Source organism: Argentina anserina, chromosome 3, assembly GCF_933775445.1.
Source record: "Argentina anserina chromosome 3, drPotAnse1.1, whole genome shotgun sequence".
NCBI lineage: Eukaryota > Viridiplantae > Streptophyta > Magnoliopsida > Rosales > Rosaceae > Argentina > Argentina anserina.
Window position 1 is genome coordinate 17,922,882 of NC_065874.1, and position 26,725 is coordinate 17,949,606.

General features: G+C 39.2%; 2 protein-coding genes and 1 pseudogene across 2 annotated transcripts; 1 reads left to right on the plus strand and 2 right to left on the minus strand.

Annotated features, from left to right (window-relative positions):
• Positions 1-5,292: 5,292 nt before the first annotated feature.
• On the minus strand, positions 5,293-6,944 carry LOC126787203 (UDP-glucose flavonoid 3-O-glucosyltransferase 6-like; annotated as a pseudogene).
• A 6,403-nt stretch (positions 6,945-13,347) lies between these two features.
• LOC126787204 (uncharacterized) lies at positions 13,348-16,326 on the minus strand. Its single transcript, XM_050513121.1, has 2 exons — positions 15,178-16,326; positions 13,348-13,731 (listed from the first exon to the last, which is right to left on the minus strand). The coding sequence occupies exons 1-2, from the start codon at positions 16,324-16,326 to the stop codon at positions 13,348-13,350; spliced, it is 1,533 nt and encodes a 510-aa protein (XP_050369078.1).
• A 4,732-nt stretch (positions 16,327-21,058) lies between these two features.
• Positions 21,059-21,538, plus strand: LOC126786583 (stigma-specific STIG1-like protein 1). Its single transcript, XM_050512435.1, has one exon. The coding sequence runs from the start codon at positions 21,059-21,061 to the stop codon at positions 21,536-21,538; it is 480 nt and encodes a 159-aa protein (XP_050368392.1).
• The last annotated feature ends 5,187 nt before the right edge of the window (positions 21,539-26,725 follow it).

Genomic DNA, 26,725 nt, shown 5'->3' on the forward strand with positions numbered 1-26,725 from the left:
TATGTGATACGTAATTGCATGATGAATTGGTATGTTAGATTTCGTTACAAGACAAGTAGTTGAGCCGAATGTATCCATGTATTAGGAAAAAAATAGGGACTTGATGCATAATCGAACTTAAGATGAAATATGATACTTACGGCATGAACATGATTGAGAGTAGATTTTGTTACCTTTGTTATTATGTTATTGTTTGGTAATTGGTTATGTGTTGGTTGGTTGATCACATGTATATATTAGTTTAGCTTTTATTTTATGTTTTGATATCGATCCTATATCCCAAAATCTTCAAACTCTTATGAATTCGTTGTTAAATGTTTGTGTTCTTTGCCTTGGATGGATCCCCAGCTTGTGAACGATACCCTCTTGCTTTATACTACTAACGATGCTTATATGGTTAATATTGATCTTAAGTAATCGAATTGATCATCAAACGAGGTCCGAATTGGATGAAATTTTTACAGGGCCACTAAATATATATACCAATCATATCGGCTGGTGTCGATCGATCCCAAGATTTTTCCTTCATATAGTTGCTTCATAATGCGATAGTTTTATTCTAAACCTAATAAAATTTGTATGTATAATATTTTATTTTTTGGCGGGCTTTTACGGGACGGGCCTTGCGGGATTTTGGCCTTCTGCTCCCACGGGCTGGGCCGGGTTTCACATCTCTAATCTAAGCCCGGCCCTCTACCCACGGATGCGGGATTTGGCGGGTTTTCTCGCGGGCTGGGCCAGGTAAAAGCATATCGGGCTTGCGGGTCTCTGCGTGCTTTTTGGATTCGCGGGCTAAATGATGAGGCCTACTCTAGTGGAAACCATCGATAATTCGCCGGACTAGCTTCTAATAGAGCGAGAGCCCTCCAAGGTACAGAAGAAGAAGGCCGCGAAGCACCCGCCGAAGGTACATCTAGCACCAATCGAAGAGACCGAGTGGATAAGTCTGTTGGATGCGCATTCGAACCAGAAGATTCAGATAGGGACGGGATTAGGACCAAATCTCCTCGACCAGCTAGTGGCATACCTCCGGGAGCATCAGCATGTCTTTTCCTGGTCATTATGCAGACATGCTCGAAATCTCCACTAACTTCATTTTCCATAAGTTAAACATCTTAGAAGGGTCAAGGCCGGTGCGCTAGAAGCGCCAGACCTTCGATCAAGAAAAGTATCAGACAATTCAGGCCGAGGTCAAGCGACTCCAGGACATCGAATTCATCCAAGAGGTTGACTACCCCATGTGAGTCTCTAACGTGGTAATGGTCAAGAAGCCAAATGGATCATGGTGGATGTGTGTAGATTACGCCAACTTGAATCAGGTCTGCCTAATCGACAACTTTCCCCTCTCCCAAATAGATTAGCTGGTAGATATGACGCCCGGTTTTGGGCTGTTAAGCTTCCTAGAGGCCTACTCTGGCTGTAACCAAATCAAGATGCATCTGGACCACAAAGAGAACACTTATTTTGTGATTGATAATAAACCTATATTGCTATCAGGTCATGTCTTTTGGTTTAAAGAACGCTGGGGTGACTTATCATAGGGCGATCACCCAGATGTTTGAGAAAGATATTGGCAAGACCGTGGAGGTCTATGTGAATGACATGGTCATCAAGAGTAAAATAGCGGAAGGGCATGTTGTCAACCTTTACAAGATCTTCTCCATTCTCCTCCACTATGACATGAGGTTGAATCCAGCCAAGTGTGTGATGGGTGTGGCCGGAGGAAAGTGTTTAGGTTCATGGTAAGAGAAAAGGGCATATAGGCCAACCCAGAGAAAGTCCAAGCGATAATGGACATGAAATCACCAACGACCCTGAATGAGGTCTAGTGTTTTGCTGGCCGAATGGTGGCCCTCGCCCAATTTATCTCTCGCCTGACATAAAACTGTGCCCCATTCTTCCAATTACTTCGGACCCAGCACAAGAATGATATTACATAGTGGCACAACCCTTCCCAAAATATACCCTAATATCGAGGCAGATCGTGCGGGGACCACAGTACAAGGAGATATACCGAACATTTCAGCATAGTCTCCTCTGAAAGTAGCCAATCCAACCTGCACAAAGACACTCCCAATATCTCAAATCCAACCTCAACACCTGGAGCCACCATGCTCCCCAAACTTTCAACTCCACAAACTCAATTCAAAAATATAATTCAAAAAGTATGATAGAGTATGCCACGTTTGTTACCTAATCTCATTGGACCATGAGAGCTCATAGCTCGTCTTATACCACTACCGTCCAACCCACTAAGACGATGGGGTCACAACAATCATACAACATTCTATAAATACCAAACCGTGTAAATTACACTTATAACGATGTTCGGTGAGTCATTAGTCCTCTCCTTTCTAATATCTATCAGAACTCTTCTAGTACATCCCATATCTTCTAGCGAGTCGGTAATATCAATATCTCTTTCGGTTCATCCCCTCTCTTTCGGTTCTCCCGGTTCATTCCCTCTCTTCCGGTTTCCCCAGTTCATCCCCTCTCTTCCGGAACCCCCGGTTCGACCCATCTCTTCCGGTACCCTCAATTCATCCCCTCTCTTCTGGTACTCCCGGTTCAACCCCTCTCTTTCAGTACCCTCGGTTCATGCCCTCTCTTTCGGTACTCTCGGTTCAACCCCTCTATTCTGGTAATCCCAAAGTCTCACTCATGCACGCATAACGATACCACCGTACCCTGAGTCCCACTCGTAAATGCCAAAACTAATCAATCCGACTAACTGAGATAACCGAAACCATAACTTGAACGAATACCCAACACTCGACGTTTAACCTTATAACTTTACTTGACAAAATCCCACAGTCCTAACCCTAATTCTCATAGGAGTAATAAACGTCATACAATCATCTAATAATATGATCATATATCAACCATCATTAATTAACAACAATTCTAAAAGCATCAACACATCTAGCAATATATCAACCACCATTCGTAGTTCAATCATTCACCACAACACGCAACCTCATAACCATTCACTCTCCCTCTATATATAGCTGCTCAGGTTGTTCCAGGTCGTCAACCCAAACAACCCCCAACCGTCGGAATGACGCCACGTGCCCCACTAAGCATAAAACCGCCTCGGTTACCCATCCGATGTGCCCATCGCGCACACACAAACCCGTAAAAACCTGCTCCTTCACCTTTCCCATATGCCATCATTGCCGCTGACGTCACCGTTGATTTCCTTCCTCTAAGGCCCTATGCTTGTTCTCTGCATTAATTGTCCTAATATCCGGGGTGGGTTGGCAACTCGCTCCGAGCGGTTTCGATCGTTACAGCGGGGAACATTACTTGACTGCAGACTTTGTGGACTCGCCATATTACTCCAGATTAAAGTAAATCGCCGACCCGAGCCACTCTCAAGATCCATTGATGCTCCGAGCGTGTTCGTTAACCCACGAGCCTAGACCTGAGATCCTAGGTCACTCTCTAGGTCCAAGGATGCTCTGATGTTAGTCAACCCACGCGCCTAACTATGTTTGTTAGCTAACCCTCATCTAACATTGAGATTCTGACCAATCTCCAGGTCCTAGGCACACTCTAGGTCGATGACGCTCTCGCATCGAGTTAACGCATGCGTCCGATGTGGAGGTCGTTGACCAGATTCATGGGTACTCTATACGGTCAGTACTTGACCCCGACATACCTAGGTTATGCCATAATCATGGACGTTTCGAGCCCGCGAGTTAACCCATGTGTCTAGCCCCGAGGTCCTAGGTCAGTCTCCATGGCCATGTATTGGCCGACCCGGGACCCAAGTAATTTAAACTCGGATATTTGCGCCGAAGATGAAGATATGAAACTTCCCACCCAAAGAATCCCCTCTACCGGGGACTTGGGGACTTGTTAACACCACCCCCTAAATGGGGTGATCTCCGACTTAATCTCGTCATATTCCGGCCGCCGGACCGGTGACCGGAACCCAATTAAGCCCAGTTGGCAGGCAATCCGGTCCGGTAGTCTCACTGCTTGCTCGAGTATCCTATTAACGCCACTTACGATGGTTCGCCTAAATGATAGACGTTATGTGCTGGCGCACATCCCCACATTGAAGGAAAAGCCATACACATTTCCCAATGCACCTATAAATAGGTTGTCTAAATCACTTAAAAAATGTAATGTATTCCCAAGTCATTATTTCTCGAACTTCAATTCCTTACCGAATTCTAACTTCAGAGGGTCAAATGTCGGCGCACTGTTGGCTTCTTGACTTTGACTCATGTTGTGTGCAGGTCCTACTGAGCTGATACATCCGAATACAAGGCTACAAAGTTAGGTCCTCCGGATTTAACCTCGTAACAATAAATATCTTCACCGAGACTGTTTTGAGTAAACGATTGAAACACATTTTGAACAGTTATATATCATTCAGGGCAATATGTATCTATTTCTTTGAGATGATTGAGATCATTATAGTGGAATGAACGTCACTGCAGAGTGGGTGGGGAGGAACAATTTTTTTTTGGTTTGCACAACTTTGACACTTAATGATGGTGTTATACGTACCTGAGGGACTCTATAATAAAGACGAGCACTGCTAGGGTATGTAGTACATATACGATAAACTAGCACGCATGCCTGCCTCGTGGCCGGGATTAATAGAATCAGGTGATGCAAATTTTGTTTTCTCTTCTAGATACACGAGTTCAACATATTTGGTTCATATCTCTTTGTTGAGAAAATAATCATAATAAGATCTGGTAGCACGAGTATTGACGATATCTATTGAATACCGAAAGGACCTTGCCACAAAAAAGAGTAATTATATATTAGGCGGTTTTGGCTCAGCTGTCATGCACTCATGCTAACTGGTAAATATAGATCTATATATTAGAAAATTTTAACCTACGCTGATGCAGCAGTCTCATCCTCCACACATTATTACACACACCTCATGTGCATGTTATGACATCCAATCTATACCACATATCAGTATATGTATAACATACACTGCTGCACAGATGAACCCATATATATTATGGTTTCTTATAAGAGATATGTATGTGTCTAAAATAGTTTCTATATATTTCTATATAAGGGAATATCATAATCATACGTTTCCATTTATAGAGCATCTTACTATTTTAAAATCGAGACTCAATCAATACAACATGCAGTTTCTCCAAACAGAAAAGAACCTTACTGTAATTGATCGAGTCTCCCAAAAGCGAAATTGATGCTCACATGAGATGAAACAGTAGTCTCGTATAATCATGAAAGCATTTACAAACAATATCGAAAGTTTCCTTATCCTCATCCTCAGATGTGATCATTAATTTAAATTTGATCAATAAACTTTCCCATTGTAGCATAAGAGGAGCCCTCATCAAGGGCAAGTTCTGGAAGCAGCCCACTCTCCGAGAGCCCAAATTCAAATTCCCAACGTGTCAATTAGTTATAGGTCTGTCTACTTCTCATCTCCTACTACATCTTCAGCGGCACCGTCGAATTGTGGTCCAATGAACTCCGGGCTGAAGAAGCAGCAAAGTGATCGGGTCGGTTCTGTCGGAACGAAATGGCGGCGGGGAGAATGAGAAGCTTGAGGAGCAAACTCGAAAGATTGGTGACCGGACGCGGAGCTGTGCCGGGGAGAAGACGGAGCAGAGAGACTTGTGCACAGACGACGTCTGCGAAATAACGGCGAGGCGCTCAGAGAGTGGGCCTTTAACAGACGTTGCCATCATCAAGGCTTTCCTGCTATTATCACTCATGTGTTCGACCTTCTTCCTTATATCACTACCAAGCTTCATCACCTCCTTTACTCCACTCTCAATTTTCTGTGCACTCACTACAACCGGACCATCCTTCCTCTGTGCACTCATATCAATTTCCATGGCCATCCCTAGTTCCTTCACCAGCTAGAATGTATTGAGCTGTTGCTCGGCGAACAAGGGCCACGTAGCCACCGGAACTCCAAACCACAAGCTCTCCAGAATGGAGTTCCACCCACATGGGAGACGAAGCCTCCCACTGCTGAATGATATAAGATGTCAACGTGGGGCGCCCACCCTATAACTTTTCCGACTCCCGCCGTTCGATCAAGGAACCCTTCTGGTAACACTTTTGTTGGATCGGCATAGTCACTGGGAATAAAACTTCCCTCCGGTGAAGGCTGACGTAGTGACCACAAAAACCGAAACGCTCCGTGCTCCAATGCGTGGGCAATCTCATTAGCCTGGTCTTCCCTGAATCTTCCCATGCTCCCAAAACAAAGAAACACTACAGACGACGGAGGCTGATCATCGAGCCATTTCATGATTTCAGACTTCTGCTTCGACCTCTGATCGGTCTTCTCATCGCTCTTCAGGTTAAATATCAGTCCTACAGGATACACCGGAGGGACCTTATTATCAGAATTAAGAGAAAGAAGGGCATGCGACTCCAGCTCTGAGAACGTATTTATCAAAATATGCTTAACATCTCTATACGTTTTGGCCATGTCGAGGAATCGGGTTCTGGCCTCCTTTTCGAAAAGGCCACTGGGTAAGACTCTAGCAGCTGGCAAAGCGTTTGCGTAACTCGGAATCACCAGATCAGCAGTCGAGTCCTTGAACTCACTGCAGTCCTGCCGTCCTGGTTGTGATCGTCGCGCAGTGTTTGAAGGTGGAACATGAGCCCGAGCGAGGCTGCGCTGGATGTGAAGAACAAGTATGCAGGAACCCCCAATTCGTTGGCGACGTCGATCATGGGGGTACAGAACATGTCAACGACAAGCCCGGCTAGTCGAGTCTTGGTCTCAGACTCGATGAGTTTGGCGACCACATTTCTAACGTGGGTTTCACTACAAGAAAACTGAGCTATTACGACCCAAAAATTATGGTATGCATTAATGCGCGCCGTGAAAGAGTATTATTTACGATGTGCTTTAAAAAATTTACGACGTGTTTTATTACACGTCGTATTCGGGGGCCGTAAATTCCTACGGCCATTTACGGGAAAGAACTCCTTTGTACATTTTCAAATCTAATAAAAACAGAAATTCAAGAGGTTAATTACTTAATCAGTGGCAGATACATGTTGAAGGCTCTTTGGACACAAGCCGGAGACGAAAATTTCCAAAGTTATATATCATTTATATGAGATATACTTCATAAGTTGTTTGTTAGTTGAGTTGGTTAAGTCATAGTTTTAAATTCTACCCGGACAAGAGTTCGAGTATCAGCATTCCCCCTTGCTCTGCCTTTTTTTCATTCCACACTCCTTCCATGTTTAAATTCCCAATTTGTCCTCAACTTTCACATCATCTTCCTTCATTCTCTCTTTTCCATTTTTTCCCCATTGCTTTTCTCTTCCCCTCCACTAAACTATCTCATTCCCTTTGTTGCATCTTAAGTAGATGGATCTAAGATTAATGGGTTAAATGATACACAATTGAGTCCGTGTTTGATGGTTAGGATTTTAACTCTTGAAGATATGTTGTTAAGTTTGAGGTTTGGGAAGCGGAGGCCTGAGATTTTCGACGAATTAATTCACCTCCAGCAATTTATAATTAAGAAACCCAAGAACCAATGAATTGAAAAATCCACTTGAATCTAATATTGAAAGAAGAAAAATAAATTGAAGAAGAGAAGGCAAAAACATAGGCTGTTCAAGGAAATTTTGTTGTTTCTCTCTCTTGGCTAGTCGGACCACCCATTATTTATCTCCAAATATGATTGATCAAAAAATGTGCCATATAGATTTTGAATCAAATTTGCAAAGGTTTCGTCTGAGGAGGAGAGGAAGAAGAGATGAATGGGTGGATGAGAGGGGTAGTTATGGAAACAAAAACTTTGAAGTGCAATTGAAGTGTGGTTTATAAAAGTAAATTTTAGTCCCCTTCTTTTCTTATGTGTTCTTTTTATATTTTTTAATTATGTCTTCTTTTTTCTTTACAATAATTTTATGTTTTCTATTACAAGTCTTATTTAAATTTAAACTTTGTTCTTATTTTCTTTCTTAAACAGTCCTCTTATCATTTCTTTTAATTAAATTCAGTTATTACTTAAGTTTGAACACTTTATGCTCCTTGATCAAGTTTTATACTAGAAAACAATATTGAAAAGAAAAAAAAATTTATGCCGACACACTTAATTAGCCTAGACGACATCTATATCCTGAATCCGCCACTGTACTTAATGCAAAAACAGAGCTCTCTGCTATCTCTCTCTATCTCAAACTCGATTAAGCCCTAATTTTTCCCCAAATTCCATCTAACATCTCTGACGCCGATAGCCATCCATGACCTCTGAGTCCAGCTCTGGCTACGAAACCTCCGATTGCAGCTCCGGAGACGAAGCCTCTGAGTGTAGCTCCGACGACGAATCCTTCGATTCAAAACCCAACCCGATCATTAATCCCCCGGAGACCAATTCGTCGCCATCATGTTATGCGACAATTAGAGTGAGATCAAGGACGAAGATGACGTGGCGGCGTTGACCAATTTGGCTCCACTTTGTTAGACTACGGCGTAGGAATCGAGCAATGGCGTGAGGCGCAATGGAGGAGGTGGTGTTATGTGTGCGATGACGAATTTGGTACTGGAGGTGGCGGCGATTTGGGCCTTGGCATCGATTATTAAGTTAAACAAGGCCAGCACTATGATGGAGCTCGAAACTGAGGAAGAAGGCTTCCAATTCTCTCAAGGTACTCGATTTTCTTAGACCTTTTGATTCCTTGGATAGTAGAGTAGTAGTTCTTGTACTAAATATAGATTTTTGGAAGATTGATTTAGCTTTGAAATCTCAATACGTGATATTAGAATTTGTGCTTGATGGATTCTCGATTGAAATTTATAGCAATGTATAGAATAATGGAAGTATGTTTGTCGAAGATTCGAAACTAATGTAGTGTCCTGCATTGAAATTAGCTGAGGAAAACTGTGGAAAGTTGTCAGTCATAAACTTTACCTTGTAAAATTGTCAATAAACCATGATCTTCATTACACTTAAATAAGCTGTAGCAACATCATAGAAACTATTTTTTGTTATGTGAATTTGTGGTTGGATGCATTTTAGGATTTTAAGTGTCAATATTACTATATGTGTTAGGGAGATTGATCAATTGGATCAAGAAGCGGGAAAAATTGACTAGCAAGTTATGGAATCCTATGAGAATCCTTGTTCCAACGCTCGTGTCTCAGTGAATGACTTCTCCACCTTCTTCGTTGGGTATGAGTTCTCATCTGATCCTTCTTTTGCTATGTTAATTGTTCATAAGTAGACCTATTAGCTCTTTAAGTTGAGTGTAAGGCTAGTAGTGTTACTGTGGATGAGCATTACACCTTGTAGATCTATTAAACCTATTAATCCATATAAAAATCTGAATTTTGTTATTTTTTAATGTTATTTGAAAGTATAAGAGGTGAACTGATTAAAATAAAAGTTTAAATGACGAACTAATTTTGGACGTAAAATTTAGGAGGATGAAAATTCATAATGATTTTGACTCGATGCAAATATCTATTTGCCAGTGCATAGCTTCTTGACATTCTAGCTCGGCTAATGCTCGCTCTCGCAATTTTCTTACGTATGCCTCGTGTAACGACCCCAAAATTTCGAGCTTAAAAACTCAAAATTCTAAAGTCGTTAAACACAAAATAATCTCAAATAAATCGAAATTATTAAAGTGTAACAGCGGATCAATTCTGAGTTCTCAATACAACTCAGACAACCAATTATTACAACCCAAATTTATAATCCATACATAAAATGGAAATGTAATAATCCTCACAAATCACTCACAAATCTCACAAATAAATTCACTCAAATTCTCACACAAATCCACGCCAGAAATCTCACCACAACAGGGTATGAACGACTTCGAATCTCCGGAGTCGTCACTCAATCTCCGCTAATCAGTACCTGCGGAATTATCCCCTACACCATTGAATTGGTGCACCGGGATTGTAAACACAAACCCGGTAAGCTTATAGCTCGTATGAGTAAAATCACAATACAGTTCGCATATCAATATATACGAAAGATCACAAAACAACAAATATAAATGCCCTCATGAGTCAATAGTCAGCCCATCTGGTTGACCCAAGAAATATGAAATAAAACGCTCATGAGGAAATTAAGTAACCCTTCTGGTTACCCAATGCATTTATAATACGGGTACCAAGAACGCTGGTACACATCTGTTACCCCTCTCGTAATACACCGCTGATATTGGATAGCCACCCGCTACCCAACATCCAAAACAATCTGAGTACCCATGAGCAGATAACCACCCGTTACCTCACATGCAGTACTACTCTGATATTGGATAACCACCCGCTACCCAACATCCAAAACAATCTGAGTACTCATGAGTAGATAACCACCCGTTACCTCACATGAAGTACTATGGTGATATTGGGTAACCACCCGCTACCCAACATCCAAAACAATCTGAGTACTCATGAGTAGATAACCACCCGTTACCTCACATGAAGTACTATGGCTGACAGACTAGAGCTCTAACTGTATCGTAACTTTCGCCCGGCCAAAGGCTAGGTTTCGACTTGCCAAACACGTACAATAATCTCACATCATATTGTACCAAAAAAATCAGGTCCGAAGACAATTCACATTTTAACAATCTCAATGTTAAAAATCACGTACAATAATCTCACATCATATTGTACAATTCAAATCACATGCTCAATAGAATCACAATAAAATCATAACAGTATATTATATAACAAACTATATATATTCGTACTTATTTACCATTTATACAATATATATATAGTCCACTATATCTTATACATGTCATATATCACCACACATGCTCAATTCACAAACTTCCGTCATCGAAATGACTATTTTTAATGAATTAATAACAGTACGTAATTTAATGAACTATATATATATATATGTACTTATTACCATTATACTGTATATATGTAGTCCACTAAATTATATACATGTTGTAATTCATTTGATAAACACACTTGCAAAAATGTTGAATCACCACGAGGGTAGATTCGTAATTTAGTGAGATTTTACTCACCTTATTGACTTGAGCGTAATTCCACAATTCCCGAAGATAATTCATTTCCTCGATTTAACGATCACCTTGAAAAGATAGGAAAAGAATTTAGAATCGTTTCGTAAACCTTTAAATGCCGAAACAATAATAATCGGTTACTGTTCAGAAATTTTTCGGTTTTACGAAATTACTGTTCAGTGTTACTGTTCACTGTTACTATTCCCGAATACTGTACAAATATGCAATTAATATGTATTTCTGTACGTATAAATATTATATACGTATTTTCTGTACGTATAAATATTATATACGTATTTCTGTACGTATAAATATTATATACGTATTCATGTACATATAAATATTAATATGTATTTCTGTACGTATAATTATTATATACGTATTTCTGTACGTATAAATATTAATACGTATTTCTGTTCGTATAAATACTAATACGTATTTCTGTACGTATATGTACGATTTAAATGTAAATACAAATTCAGTAAATAAAATTTACTAAATTACCCTTTTTACATTTACCGAAAGTAATTTTTAATTACATTTACCGAAGGTAAAATTTAATTACATTTACCGTAGTAAATAAAAATTACATTTACATTTACCGTACACAGTAAATTACCAAAATACCCTTCTGTCAAAACTGTTCCCACCGCCGCACGTGGCGGCGCGTGTGGCACACACGCCACCTCCGGCGGGCCGCGCGTGGGGCCCACGCGCCGACGCCAACCAAGACGCGTGTGATGCCACCGCATCCCCATTTCTCTCCTTTTCTTCTTCCTCCTCCTCCCCGCGGCCTCACGCCGCCTCATACTCTCTCCACGCGCCGCCTAGAGCGGCGTTAACCCCTCTCCTTCAATCCACCACCGATCTCCAACATCTCTACTCCAAATCATCCAAAAATTCACACAAACAACACAACAATCAAGCTATACTAATCCCTCACCTCAATCAACGTTGAACCGTCGAATTCGTCGCCGATCGTCTCGATTTTTCTTGCGGAGGTGAGTCGTCGTGTCTCGGGGTTGATGGAGGTGCACCTGTGTTGCACCCTAGCTTCGTCCAAGGAAGGCTTGTTCGGCGGCGGTGTGTTGCAGAGGATGGAGAAGCTCGGTGTCGATCTATGACGATGAAGGAAGGCGCGTCTTGCTTCGGAGAGGACGCAGTCAAGCTCGTGGTGGAGTGGCGACAGGCGGTGAGAAGCACGGAGGTCGGAGCCCCTCGGATCGTGGCTGGAAATTTGCTGAAGGAGGGAGTGACTCGGGAGGAAGGGAGAGGAAGAGGGAACCGAGAGAGAGAGAGAGAGAGAGAGAGAGAGAGAGAGAGAGAAAAGAAGGAGGCGGCGAAAAGAGAGAGGGAGAGTTTCCAAATATGGAAAACCCTAATCACAAAACCCTCTATTTATACTCGTTTCCAAATCGGAAACTAACTTCCGACGTTAATAACTTTTACGTACGTCGTCCGATTAGAACGCGTCACATACCCACGAACTCGTATCGACGAGCTCTACAACTTTCGTGAAGAAAGTTTTCACAACCGAACGACGGAATAAAAGTCGATATATTCGTTCGGAAACGTAACATTTTTCGAATTAAACGTTCCGAGAACGTAACTGTTACTTGTTACACAACGTCGTAACCAAACACATTCATTCTAAATGAAATTTCAAAATTTTATAGAGTTCAAAACAAACTCATATATTGTTTGAAATTTAGGGTTATTACACCTCGTCTCGGTTCTCTCTCCCCCACAAGATTGATGCATGCTTGGTCGAAGTGTCCCCGCGACCGTTTCGCATTGTGTATCATCCTTCATTGCCTTCTTTCCCTTTCAGACAGCTTCGTTTGTAGCCTTCCTTTCTATAAACCTCACATTCAGACGGGGTAATTGGGAAGGCCTAGCATGACTTGGGTGAAGGGTCATGGGTCTTAACCAAGGGAATGCCTAGCATGACTTCGGTGAAATTTTTGTTCTTGGTGGTAGCTAGGATTTTTCTCCTCGATCAATATTTACGTGAGGTCATTGAAAGAGAAAGGGGTGAAAGAGTTCAAGACGACAAAGGGCGAGGTGCATGTAGTTTGGCACATACACATTGTTCATCAATGACATAAGACTGTTCTACTGAAAAAGAATATCGATCAGTATGATCTAGTCAGTAATTATGTACAGGTGGACGAGAAGAATAATGTGCAATAAACTCAGAAAATAGTTATTCCGTAAAACTTCATCTGCGATCGGAAGAAAAAATGGTATGAACTTTTAAAATTATGAAGTACTTTATGCATGGCTATATGCGCAAGCAATTGATATATTTATACAATCTGGTTGCACAAATGACTAGTATAGATAAATGTGTTTTACTTAATCACAAATACAGCCAAAGCTTACACCCTTTCCTGCTTCTTCCGTCTTCCTTCTCTTAACTTCACCGAGTATATTTCTACTCCATTCGGAGAAATATGACTCATTGTATCCAATTTTGCCATTTTTGTAAAGAGACATGCAGCGGCGATCATCTTCAGCGTACTGGCAAATCTCACCGTTCGGATCTCGCCATGCACCGTGGTGTCTCATACCCGACCAACTTGCGATCCAGTGATACACGAATTGCCCTACACCGGCAAGTTTTAGCCAACCTTTTGGGAAGAACTCCATCACACTACTGTTTCTATCCATAAAGAACATGTTGGTCAACTGCGCCCCGTGTGGGGATATCAAAATATCTGTCATGCTCATTAGCTTCACCTGGAATAAGAATATAAGATTAACATTAGTTTACGATATATCAGTTAAAAATGTAATTTGTACTTTGATACATCATGAACATGGATCATCTAACTCTAGCTAGTATATATATATTGATATAGATTTGGAGTAGGTAATGTATATATGTATGTAATGTACTTATGCTAGATTGATTGGTCATCGTGGGAAATTTTTAATGCAATATATTGCTGAGTTTTGTATGATATAAATATTAGATAAGATAGATATACTCCATGCATCTCATTTTTTTAAAGAGAAATATTAATATTGTTAATATCCGAAAAAAGAGATGGTCCGTTTCTCTCCTCTCTCTCTTCTCCTCAACCTAGCTCTTCTCAGCCGTGGCGGCGGGTTCAAGGTTTGTGGAGGTAGCGGCGGCCATGGTAAGCATGGAGTTCAGCTGTTTGAGTTGGCTCCAGTTTCAGGGTGGATCTAGGCACCTAGTGAGATTCATAGAGGCTGTCATCTCCAAGGTTCCTTGGATGGTGGCTCGAAAACTTCCATTCATGGTGATTCTTTGAGATTGCTGGTGGTCGATAGAGGTGGGGGTGTCGAGAGTCGCTTCCAAGTCTGATCGGCTGAGTCTGGTGATTTGGCTTGGCGAGTCTCTTCTTCCTCTCACTCCAAATCTTGTGGTTGCACAATGCGTGCTCGTCGGGGTTCATGGTCGTCCGATGTAGTAGCGTGTGGAGTTGCTGTTTGCGGTAGAGCTAATGGGTGAGTGCCCAGTACCTTGGGTGCCCTTAGCACATGGCTTTGGGCTTCAATTGTTGAATCTATCAATTCGACCAAGCGTAGGGTTGACCCTGGCGATGCGATTTTTGCGGTCCTTGTTGAAAAGACCTTCTAGGGTCGTGTTGACTCTTTAGATCTTGCTAGGTTATCTCCTCTAAGTAGGATGGCCCTAGTGGGATACTAAGTGAGTTTTCTCACATTGGGTTTTAGTTATGATCTTGGATTCTTGGTTCTTGTGCTTTTTTATTGATGGTCTGTAGCATTGAGTTAGATATGTACTTTCTTATTTGGCTCGCATGGTTCAATTATTTCGTACCCCTATAGGGTGTTTCATGTTTATGTTACTTCCTATTTTACTATATATGACAAAATCGTCCATTCTAAAAAATATATATTGTTAACTTGTTGCATCCAAGAGCAACAAGTCATACTATTTTCGTACCCTTTCTCTATGACAATGGGATTTCAACGCTAAATGATTAAATAAACACAAATTGTAACAGAAAATAGCTGAAAATTCCATCCCTACGCGCATGTCCTACTTTTATACATACAATTTGCGTAACAGATATTGTGTGTGTATGTATGTATGTATATAAATATGTGTGTGTTCTTTCGTTTTCTCAATGAACAAAAAGTAAATAAGTAGCTGGGGAAGAAAAAGAAAACAGACACTGATGGAATGTGCACCTGGTCACAGAAAGTGAGGTTATTAGAGTGAGCCACCAGTAAGCTGCAACCTTCCACCTTGCCACACTCTTTCTGAAAGATTTCTACCACCGCACTCTCGTTCTTGAACGATCTCGGTCCCGTCCTCATGAACAACGTCATTCCGATCTTCCTCCGACGATCTTCACCCCCGGAGATAACATTACAGTAAGCCCTGGCCTTACACCTCATTAGATCATAGACCTCCATCCTCTGATCCCTAGACATCCCACCTTCATTGTGCCTCATGACCACCGCCTCCTCGAAACAAACAGGCGTCCCTTCCTCAACCCCATCAAACACTTCCACGAACGGCAGCCCTCCAAAGGTAGCCTCCATCAGAGTACTCAACCACAATCCCATCTTAGACCTGATTTCCCCCCAGTGGTACAATATCCACCGCTCAGATTTGGCGCATGAGTTCTTTTTGTGCCACGCCACGAAGGGCATGACGGCGGAGAGGCCATGCCATATATTGTCGTAGTTGTAGTGGTTGTAAGAAATGAAGGACAGACCGGTCATTAGGGTTGCGTTGTGGGGAAGTGCGTCAGGCCATGCTAGGGCGTACGAGTTCCAGGAGCCGTCGTGGGTGTCGCGGCCTTTGAGGCACAGGAGTCTGTTGCTCGAGGCATGTGAAGGGAAGCGCTGGTACTGGACCTCGCCTTCTTGGTCACTCGAGTCGTACATGGAGCTCATGAACCATGTGTGCCCGACGAGGGCCGCGTGGGCGTAACGTAAGTCCTTGAGCGGAAGAAACGTGACTGACTGCCGGAGTTTCTGTCTCATTGCATTGAGCTCGTCGGTGTACTTGTTGGTGAAGATCACTGAGGTAACGTCCTCTTCCACCGTAGTGGTGGTGTTGATAACTCGCTGCCACTTGCGCATGAGATTGAGAGACCATGAAGGTAGCGACGATGTGGAATCAGGTGGAGTATGAAGAGACTGGATGTGGAAGATGACGAAGAGGGTGACGCAGGCGGCGAGAATGTAGATGGAGAGTTTTGGGGAGAAGAAAGACGACATGGAATTAGGGCGCTGGTGATGATGTTTGAGATGGTGGTGATAAGCTACTTTGCTGCTGCCTATGGCCGTTGGAGATCTTTCTAATAATTCTGGAGGTGCTTTAGGCATGGTCTCGTACGTACGCCTAATCAAAAGAAGGTTCCAATGACTATATTTTTGGAATTGGATGCCATAAAAACTATGCCCCAAATTAAGATAAGGATAGGAGTAGCTATAGAACTATATAAAACCGTATGTACACAGCTCATTGTATTTTATTAGTCGTTTTACTTTTGGTCATATTGATCCAACTGTTCTCTGTTTGTTTTATTGTGTGTCTTTAGTTATGATGTTTAAACAGATCCAATGCTGGATCCCTAAACGTGTGTTTTCTTTAGACTTGCTTGCAAAACATATGGAGGGAATTCCAGTACATTAATTAACAGGGTAAGTTAAAATGTAGTGTTTTGAATTGTCTACCAACTGATCAAGATCTTCAACTAAGCTATTAGTTATGTAATTGTGTCTTTTTCTATATGACCAAATCATTTGATTCCTGAATTTTTAGATTTCTCGGCTGAAAAAGGTAATAAAAGATTAATTCATCTTCATTGGTGGAATCAGAGACCAGCGAAACAAATGAATTGACTCAATTGAGTGTTTGTGGAATCATAACGTACTATATATTGTGAAGCTAGAAACGTTAATTCAACCAAACTCTTGCAACCTTGATGATAAAAGTAAAAAATTACAGCCCGCGCATTTAGTTTGGAAGATAATGGTGGTTTCAAATATGAGGTCGACAAATACGTACAACTATATGCAACCCAATGTTTATAATTTTTCCATTGTTGTAAGCTTCCAAACCAGTATATTAGGTGACAACAATCGCTGACTTTCAAGTTAGCTGGCCTTGAAAGAAGAACATGCATGCGGAAAGCTGAAGTAAACTTGTGACTTTTTGTCCATGCTGTATAAACTAAGCACTAGGTGGGATTCTATATATATGTAAACTTGTGACCTTTTGCGATTCTAAGGAAAAGGTACGTTATTGCATGAAAATCAATGATCACCCACATCCCCATGCTTGATATATCCATTTTAAAGTGGTGCACGAATCTGGAAGCAATAGATTGAAATGCAAGTATGCAGCTAATTTAAACTAGGCACTTTCTGGAAACCAAAGCTCTCCTTCTCATTTATCGATGATACAGGAATTCTTCATAATGAGGATGCATCCTCATTGTGTCGTGATAATTTTCAAGAGTTAATCTATATTTTGCAATGATAAATGGATTTGTCAACATCTAAATTGTTCCTAATTATCAGGCCCAACCTGAGATATGGAGACATGTAGATGCGATTCTCAAAAATGGTGTCTTTTAATTAATGGGAACAATATATAGTTCAATCTCTGAATTATACGCGTATCACAAGTGATTCCATGTTAAAACAAGAACAATGACGGGAAGTGAAAGAACAAAAAAAAAAGGCAAAATTGTCAAAATACACCTCAAATATGGCTGAAATTGTCAATTTGCACCCCGAACTTGTCTTTGAGTCAATTTACCTCCTAAACTTGGTAAAAATTGCCGATTTACACCCCAAACTTGTATTCGAGTCAATTTACCTCCTAAACTTGGTGAAAATTGCCGATTTGCACCCGATCCGTTAAATTTAACTGTTTCTATTCAATTTTGCGTCACATGTCATGCACATGAGGGGTAATGTTGTCATTTTCTATTTATATTTTTCTTAAAATAAATAAAATTATTCTTTAAAATGAGGATTATTTTGTTAATCAAATTATTTATTTACATTTTTTTTCTACATACTTAACCATACTTTGAATTATATATTCAACATACCCATCCATTCAAATATAGTGTGTTATGTATAAATATATTTTTATATGTACACATTGTTAGAGGAGAAACAAAATGAGAATAATAACGACGTAATAGAACAGAATGTAACCGTTTATTGATTGATAATGAGGCCAATATATAGACATTACATAACCACAATTCCGTAGGATTCGGAGTCCTAATCTATTACAGAGATGCGCATCTATCTCTAACAGGAAACATAATAAGTCTAAGACACACACAATAGTAGAATAATAATTCTCTCGGAACACACATTTATTTTTTTATTTTTAATGTATTTAGTTATTTATATTTTTCTAATATCTTTTAACATACCATATCACATAAAATAATAAATATATAAATCAATAACATGTTTCGAAAAAACAAACATTGTACAAGTGTTCCTCTTAAGTAATTTTATTAATTTATTTCATTATTAAATATGAATAAATATATAATGATAATACTGCCCCTTAAATGAATGACATGTGACTTAAAATTGGATTAAAAACATTAAATTTAACGGATAGGGTGTAAATCGGTAATTTTTACCAAGTTTAAGAGCTAAATTAACTCAAATGCAAATTCGGAATGCAAATTGACAATTAAGATCAAATTTGAGTGCAAATCGGCATTTTTGCCAAAACAAAATAGAGCGTCTTCAGAGGAAATTTCAATCCCTTTGTTTACGTTGCACCTTAACATATAGAAAAGAATCATATTCGGTTGTAAAAAATAAGCCAAGGGAGAAGAAAACCCAATGGTTTGAATCAAATGGGCTAATTATTATTACAAAAATTTGGTGCTCTTGGTAACTAGGTTGGTAGGCCTGAGGCCATTCGTATCGAGTTTATTATCATGCATAAACCTTCCAGTACCCACAAGTACCTTTGCTAACATAGTAACATTGACCTTCAATATTCTCTCAAAGAAAAACATTGACCTTCAATAATACAAAGGTTTTAGCCATCATCACAATCAGATCCTCCACCGAGGCATCTTGGTCTGTCACGACACTAATCACCAAATCTGCTTGCAGGAGAAGCCAATCCAAACTTATCAAGATCGTCACCTTCAACCCCGATCTTAAGCGAACCATATGAACCTATGCTTGAGGTTTGTGAGATTTAAAACCCCTATAAATGCATACAAGGATCTTGAAATGTTACTGAAAATCCAGAAATTGAAGTAAAGATTAGGCATCGAAATGCTGGAATCCGGGGAACATTCTGGCTAGAGAATTGTAGACGGCAAGGGTGTTAACGCTCTCTAGGGTTTGCTATGCGCTCTGAAACTCCTGGAGGCTAGTTCATATTACAGCTAACTTGCTGTGTAAGAATTAGCAATAAATGATTTTTAATGGGTTATCTCTTAATACTTAATCAGGATCCCTCCCATTGAGGGATATTTTTTTGGGTATTTAGTTGGGATAGGTCATGTGAACAACTTTTTTTATTATACTTCAACATTTCCATTGTTCAATTTTTAGGGTATAATGTGTAAATCATCTTTGTAAAATTTCAACTAAAATTGTGATAGTTAAGATATCAAACTTAATCAAAACAATTTCAGCTAAAATAGTGATAGTTGGACGCGGAAAATCTGCCAAAAATGAACCGTTCATAGCTATAAATTTAAATCTCAATTTTGAATGCATTAAAGACTTCTAATTTTGCTGAAACTTTGCAGAGATAATCTACATATTAAACTCTAAAGATTGCACAGTAAAAATGTTGAAATGTAATCGAAAAGTGGGCTAATGACATATCTCTATAAAATACCAAAGAAAAAAAATCTCTTAGTGGAAAAGCCCTAAATATTTAATATAAATTATACCTTAGTGATAATTTGAAATTTCTCACTAAAAATGAATTACGCGACAAATTCTAACTATTAGTTGTTGATTAACATTTACGTGGCAACTTTAAGAGGAATACGGTTGAAATAAAATCTCCTCAAAGAAATCTGTCACCGGAGAAATCCATTGAAGACAAATACGGGTGAGGGTAATAAGGGCCAGAAAGGTCAGTGGAAATCTAAAGTAACCCAAATAGCAATCACTCATAGTGTTTACTTCAAGCTATAAGAGACTTCGACGCACATAATTAATTTACTTATTTTTTTTTGAAAGGTTAATTTACATATTTTAGAAAGTACTGATGTATGGGTTAAACTATGATCGATTTTCATATACTATATATGCATGTGTTTCATATTTTTGAATTATTAATTTGTTTATATGTACTTAATTATTAGCTAGAATGTACTAAATCGCCTAATCCTTTTTTTTAGATTAAAAAAAACTTATAGCTAGAATGCAGCTAGGGAGAACACAAGTGTACGTATGTCTCATGGCAAAATACAATTGGATATGGTTTCCAAGTCGTCCACCTGAATATATTGGTCAATAGTTAACTGCATGTAGAATTCTATTCAGTATTGAGCTAAAAACGGTCAATATAGGCTACAAGCAGCTAGTGCTTCTATAACGGCTTTTCGATCCCCCGGTTTGGAATAGCGAACAGCATGCATCTGGAATTTGGTTTCTTGGAAACTCTTAACAAAACAACATGACGAGCATATGATCACGCAATTACCTGCACATACATATATGAACTAATGATGAGGACCAAGTAATAAGCTAGCCTAACCTGCCCAACTAATATCTACGTACAGTAATATCTGTATCTCTTTTGCGTATTCACCTAATTTAGATATAATTTTTCTTGAGAAGTCTAATTTTTGTTTACTTACATGTTTTCCAGCCCTTCGTATTAGACCATCACATTAACTGAGAGTGAGATATATACAGATGCACAGTTTACATGCATGCAATCCTCTTTCCTACTAGCCCTATCTTAATTCTCTCTATATATAAGTTAACTTACATATGCTACCTCATCATCGAATACACATTCGTATTTTCTCACCATTTTCCTAGTACTTCAATCCTCTCGGCTCGTTTAGAAACCTAGACACGAAAACTTAAAATGAAGGGCTCCATTAAACTCTTCCTTCATCTAGCCATGCTAATGGCTTTAGCTACCATTACTCTTTCAGCTGCATCAATGCCAGAAGAAGATAGAGAGGAATGGTTCTCTGATGAGGAAAACGGTGCCCCAGATGAACCATCTGATGATCTACCTGCGATTTTAAGCCAACCAAAGACATCGCTTAGGGGAGCAAGCCGCTTCCTTGCTACTCGAGCTGTTGCAACTACTTGTGACAAAAACCCTAAGGTTTGCAAGGCTGCAGGTAGCGCAGGGAGAGACTGCTGCAAGAAGAAGTGCGTGGATTTGAAGACGAACAAAGTCAATTGCGGCAAGTGTGGGAAGAAATGCAAGTACTCGGAGATATGCTGCAAGGGGAAGTGTCTGAATCCAATGTCTGACAAGAAAAACTGTGGGAGCTGCAACATCAAGTGCAAGAAAGGCAGTTCGTGTGTGTATGGAATGTGTAGCTATGCATAGAAATCAGCAGACCAACATCGATCTACGTACGACGTACCCAGGCATGATAAGGATAAACAGTATTTCTGCACTGTCCAGCTATACACACACGTACGTCCTTAAATTCATTATTTAATTAATTTCTCCTCTAATTTAAATTATGTACAAAGTGCTTAAATATATGCTTGCATAAGTTTAAATTATGTGTGCAACGAATAAGGGGTAGCTAACTAGTCAGCACCCATCGGGTTTGTGCCTTTCTCAACTGTCGACGAGGAATTATTTATTTACTTTGTATCTTATTTGTTGTAACAAGAACAATATATATATATATTTATTGAATTTGTCTCTTATTTGTTGTAACAAGAACAATATATAAATTCTTCTCTTCTTTAATCAAGCTCTTATATATTAATGTGTTCACGTTATTTATTGAGAGATGCACAGAAGGAGCTTCAAGAAATCCGTTGTACACTTGTACATGTAATATAAACGAAACGTATACAGTGTCATGATTCCATCCCAACTTGTAGTACGTGGTCGATCTTCTAGAATGTATATTGAGTAGCTGGTTATATTTTTCTTTTCAGTTTGCAGGAGCACGTACCCATCGTCCCCATATAATGAACAATAATTAAGACGTATGAATAATATTGCAGTCAGTAAGCAATTCTGCAGATAAATGGAAAAACTGGAAAGAAATAGGAATGAGTTAGTTACATAAATACAACACATTACAGAACATGCGGTATACTTTTTTGTTTGATGAAAATTCACAACTACTTTTGTATTTAAATTATAATCGAGCATACAATATAATAAGTTCGCATATATTGGGGTTCTTAATTAGAAAAACTAAATAATTAACAAGTATGACAGAAAAAATTCTTTTTATAACTCAAAGACACAATATTCATAGCTAGTCAAGCTGTATCATGACAAATTTTCAACAGATTAATTAGCCAATGCAAGATCGATTGTTTGGAAAAAAAAAAGTGTCATGTTAATTTCTTGGATTACATGGAGAGTATTAGCTTGATTCAGTATGTTAATTGGACGACTTGGAACAACTCAATTACTTGGAGAGTATCAGCTTGATTTACTTCTAAATGTTTTCGTGGATTAGCTATTGCACATGAAATTGGACATAAATTGAATTATAAACTTATAATCCATGAAATTGGACGACTTGGACCAACATGTTAATTTCTTGTATTCTTGATCGAATCTTGAATGTACGTGAAGGTGACCGGGCTGGCTTGATATCGATCAATTCCCAATAATTGATGTATGTACATCGATCGATCCAAAAGGCTTGTTGTTCGTGTCCATGCAAGTTACTTGTTGTTATACTCCTGATTTACTAATTAATAGCATACTAATATTTGTTCACAGAATTAACATTTTGCTTTGGAATCATTTTAAAAAAAGAAATTCAATGCAAGTGAGTGTCCAGTGAAATCTAAATATTTCTCATCAAGTTGACTTAACGTAAGTGATCATTCTATATATGCTTGTTCATGCTTGTTCATCCAAATAATTCATGATTCATTTATCTTCTTCGGCGCGCAACACCGTACCCAAATGATTACCCCTCTCTGTATATATGTATAACAGAGAAATTTGTTCCGCATGAAATTCCTCAAGGTATCCTTATTAGTAGAATCGACGGCTCTAGCGGTTAATGTCTCTGCAACAGTAATGGAAGGACTATCTTTTAACGAGGAAACCAGGGCTAGAAATAATCACGAAGCTAGCCTCTGAGGCTCTGATGATGAGCTCCCAACTGACGCCAAAAACAGGGAGAAAACCTCTCTGTGGTATTTAGTTTACACATGACATGCTCTTTAAAGGACGGTTCATTGTAATGTGATCGATCACTAATAGGGTTCAAACATTACGTCGTCCCTCTCGTTGCATAGCCTTTAGTAATATGCATATGACATGTGCTTTTAAAATAAATGTACGTAATAAAAAAACTACTGATGAAACCAGGAAGATTATGGAATTATGGCTGCTTGAAACTAGAGAGAATTACTCACCAACACCCACTATGCCGATTACACTTTTGGGCGATCACCATTGACAGGAAATGCTCAATTCCGTCACCTCAAACACTTTAAGCGACGGAGAAACAAGATCGTCTCTAGAGGAAGACAATCCGTCGCTCAAAACACCCTGGAGTGACGGGATAATTAGTCCGTCGGTTAAGATACAATATTTAAGTGACCCACATATTTTGTCGTCGCTTAAACACTCTGGAGCGACGAACATTGGTTTATTCCGTCGGTTAAATGTTTTTTCATCTACTTAAGCAGTACAAAAACTGAACTCAAACTGGGAAATTAGTCTGCAACTGCGATTTTGAGGCTGATTTGGGGAAAGCTTGAAGTTAGGGGTGTAAAACTTCTTCTTATCTCTTCTCATTGTAGGTTAGTATGAACTATATCATTTCTTCATCTTCTTACCATGTATTGAGTTTACTGCACCATGAATTTGATATTTTATAGTTTACTTTTAATTTATTTAATCATGCAATTGGAGGTTCATTGTAGAGTTTAGTGTTAGAATCACTCAATTTAGAGCTTTAATTTGGTGTTCATTTTAGAGCTTTACTATGGGTTTTAGAGTTTTGTGTTAATTTTGTCCATTTGTGTTAGAATAGAGCTTGAATTAGGTGATTTAGAGTTTGAATTCGGTGTTCATTTTAGAGCTTCAATTCGGTGAGAGTTTAGTGTTCATTTTGTCTATTTTTGTAAGAGTATAGCTTGAATTAGGTGTTCATTTTAGAGCTTCAATTTGGTGTTTTAGAATTTAGTGTTTACTTATATTAATGCATCATGTTTTAGAGCTTGAATTAGTATTTTATTCATTACTTAATGTATGTAGAATTTAGTGTTGATTTTTGTTTTGTAGCTTCATGAGTAGAATTAAGTTATACATATATATATTACTTTAGTGCATAATAGTTTTTACATATAACATTAGTGCTTTATTCATCACTTAATATATATGCTTGTGTTTTGTGTGTTATCTTTAGTGTTGGATTTGTTAATTTAATTTAGAGTTAAGTAGAGTTGATTTGTGTGTGATTGCAAAAATTCATATATTGTTCATGAGTTTTTTATTTCAATTTATTTACTAAGTATGTGTTTATTATCCGGTTGAATATGTGTAAGAGTGAACTCTAACAAGAATTTACTAGTTGCTTTTAGCTTAGAATTCCTATTCGAGAATCACTTGTACGACATTTGATTCTTGAATTGTCTAATTTTTGGACAGTTTGGGAGAACATGACTTTGTTGAGCGAGCTTGGACTTCATGTGGTTTTGTTTTCCGTTTTGGGTATTGATTTCGACAAGATCTCCTTGTACTGTTCCTCAAGTGCAAACTAGCTTTAGATATTTGTGCACTTGGGGAACTGTAGGGAGATGCTGCCAAATTTTTCCCAAAACCGAAAGTGAAACCCATAAAGACAAGAGGCTTAACAAAGGAAGTGTTCCCTTAAATGGGATAGGACCCTAACCGGAGGCATAAAATGAAGAAGAAGAAGAAGAAGAAGAAGAATAAGAAGAATTATATTATGTGCATGATTGTATTGTTTTCTAACTTAATACATATTTACTATTTTGGTTATGACAGATATTCCACACAAGAGTTGGATGCAATACCATACAAGTGATACCAGATACCTTGACGGGATACTTCTCTTTGTGAACTGGGCCCGTAAAAATAATAATGGAAATCCCTATTACATTTGCCCGTGCAGAGATTGTTGTAACCAGAAACCGGTGACAAAACACTACTTGTACGCACACTTGTCTTGTAGGGGTATGATGAGCACTTATACTGTATGGACCCAACACGGTGAAGTTTCAAACAAAGCAAGCATGTGTGATCTCCGAAGACAATACATTCAGCAGAGAGCATCTTCTAGTGGTGATGTTGGTCCTCCATGAACCCAACTATAGACATTCTACATGATGGTTTCCCGTATTACGCCGGATATGATCCTTATGCAGTAGATGATCCGACTACCGATGGTGGCCCTACGTTCAATGATGTTGTAGATGATGATTATGAAAAGTATGACATGCTTTTACAAGAAGCCTAGACCCCATTGTATGATGGCGGTACTGAGATAGTTTTGAGTGCTGTCTTAAAAGCAATGCAATTGAAAGTGGACAATGGATTGTCCGACAAAAGTATTACCGACATATGTACTTATATCAATGACTTGCTTCCTCTTGGACACATTTTTCCCCTTAGTATGAAAAGGATTAAAAAGATCTTGAAAGGTATTGGTTTGGGTTATGAAACAATTGATGCATGTGAGTATAATTGTGTGTTGTTTTACAAAGATAATAAAAGTCTTGATTATTGTCACAAATGCCTAACTTCAATATGGATGCCACAAGAAGAAGGTAGGAAGAACAATAAAATTGCTCAGAAAGTGATCTGTTACTTCCCTTTGACCAAAAGGTTGAAGCCCCTGTACATGGCGCCGCACACTTCAAAGGCTATGAGGTGGCATGGAGAGAGGTGTGTAGATGATGACTATCTCAAACACCCGGTAGATAGGGAGGCATGGCGACATTTTGACAAATCATTTCCTGGTTTTTCCCACGATATTAGAAATGTGCATCTTCGACTTGAAACAGACGGTTTCAATCCTTTTGGAACAATGGGAACCTTGCATAGCATGTGGCATGTTGTTGTGATGCCGTATAATTTGCCTCCATCAATGTGTATGAAGAAGGAATTTAATATGCTGACTTTGTTGATTCCAGGTCCAAAATTCCAGGAAAATGTCTTAGTGTGTTTATGGAGCCATTGATCGATGAGCTCATACAATTATTCACGCATGGAGTATGTACTTTTGATCGGCATGATGAATCTACTTTCATGATGAGAGCAACAGTGTTGTGGACAATCAGTGACTTTCCAGGTTTAGGAATGTTGGCAGGCTCATGTACCCATGGGTATAAGGCGTGTCCTATTTGTTTGGATGATGTCTGCTCAGAACATATATGTGGGAGGATAGTATATGAGGGTCACCGTAGATGGCTACCCGAAGATCACCATTGCCGATCCGCTGGCCACAAATTTAATGGGTCCAATGAGTTTAGGCCAAGACCCCCTACTCTTTCTGGAGAGGAAATTTGGGCAAAAATAAACTCTCATGATTACTTTGTGCTTAGCTCGCAC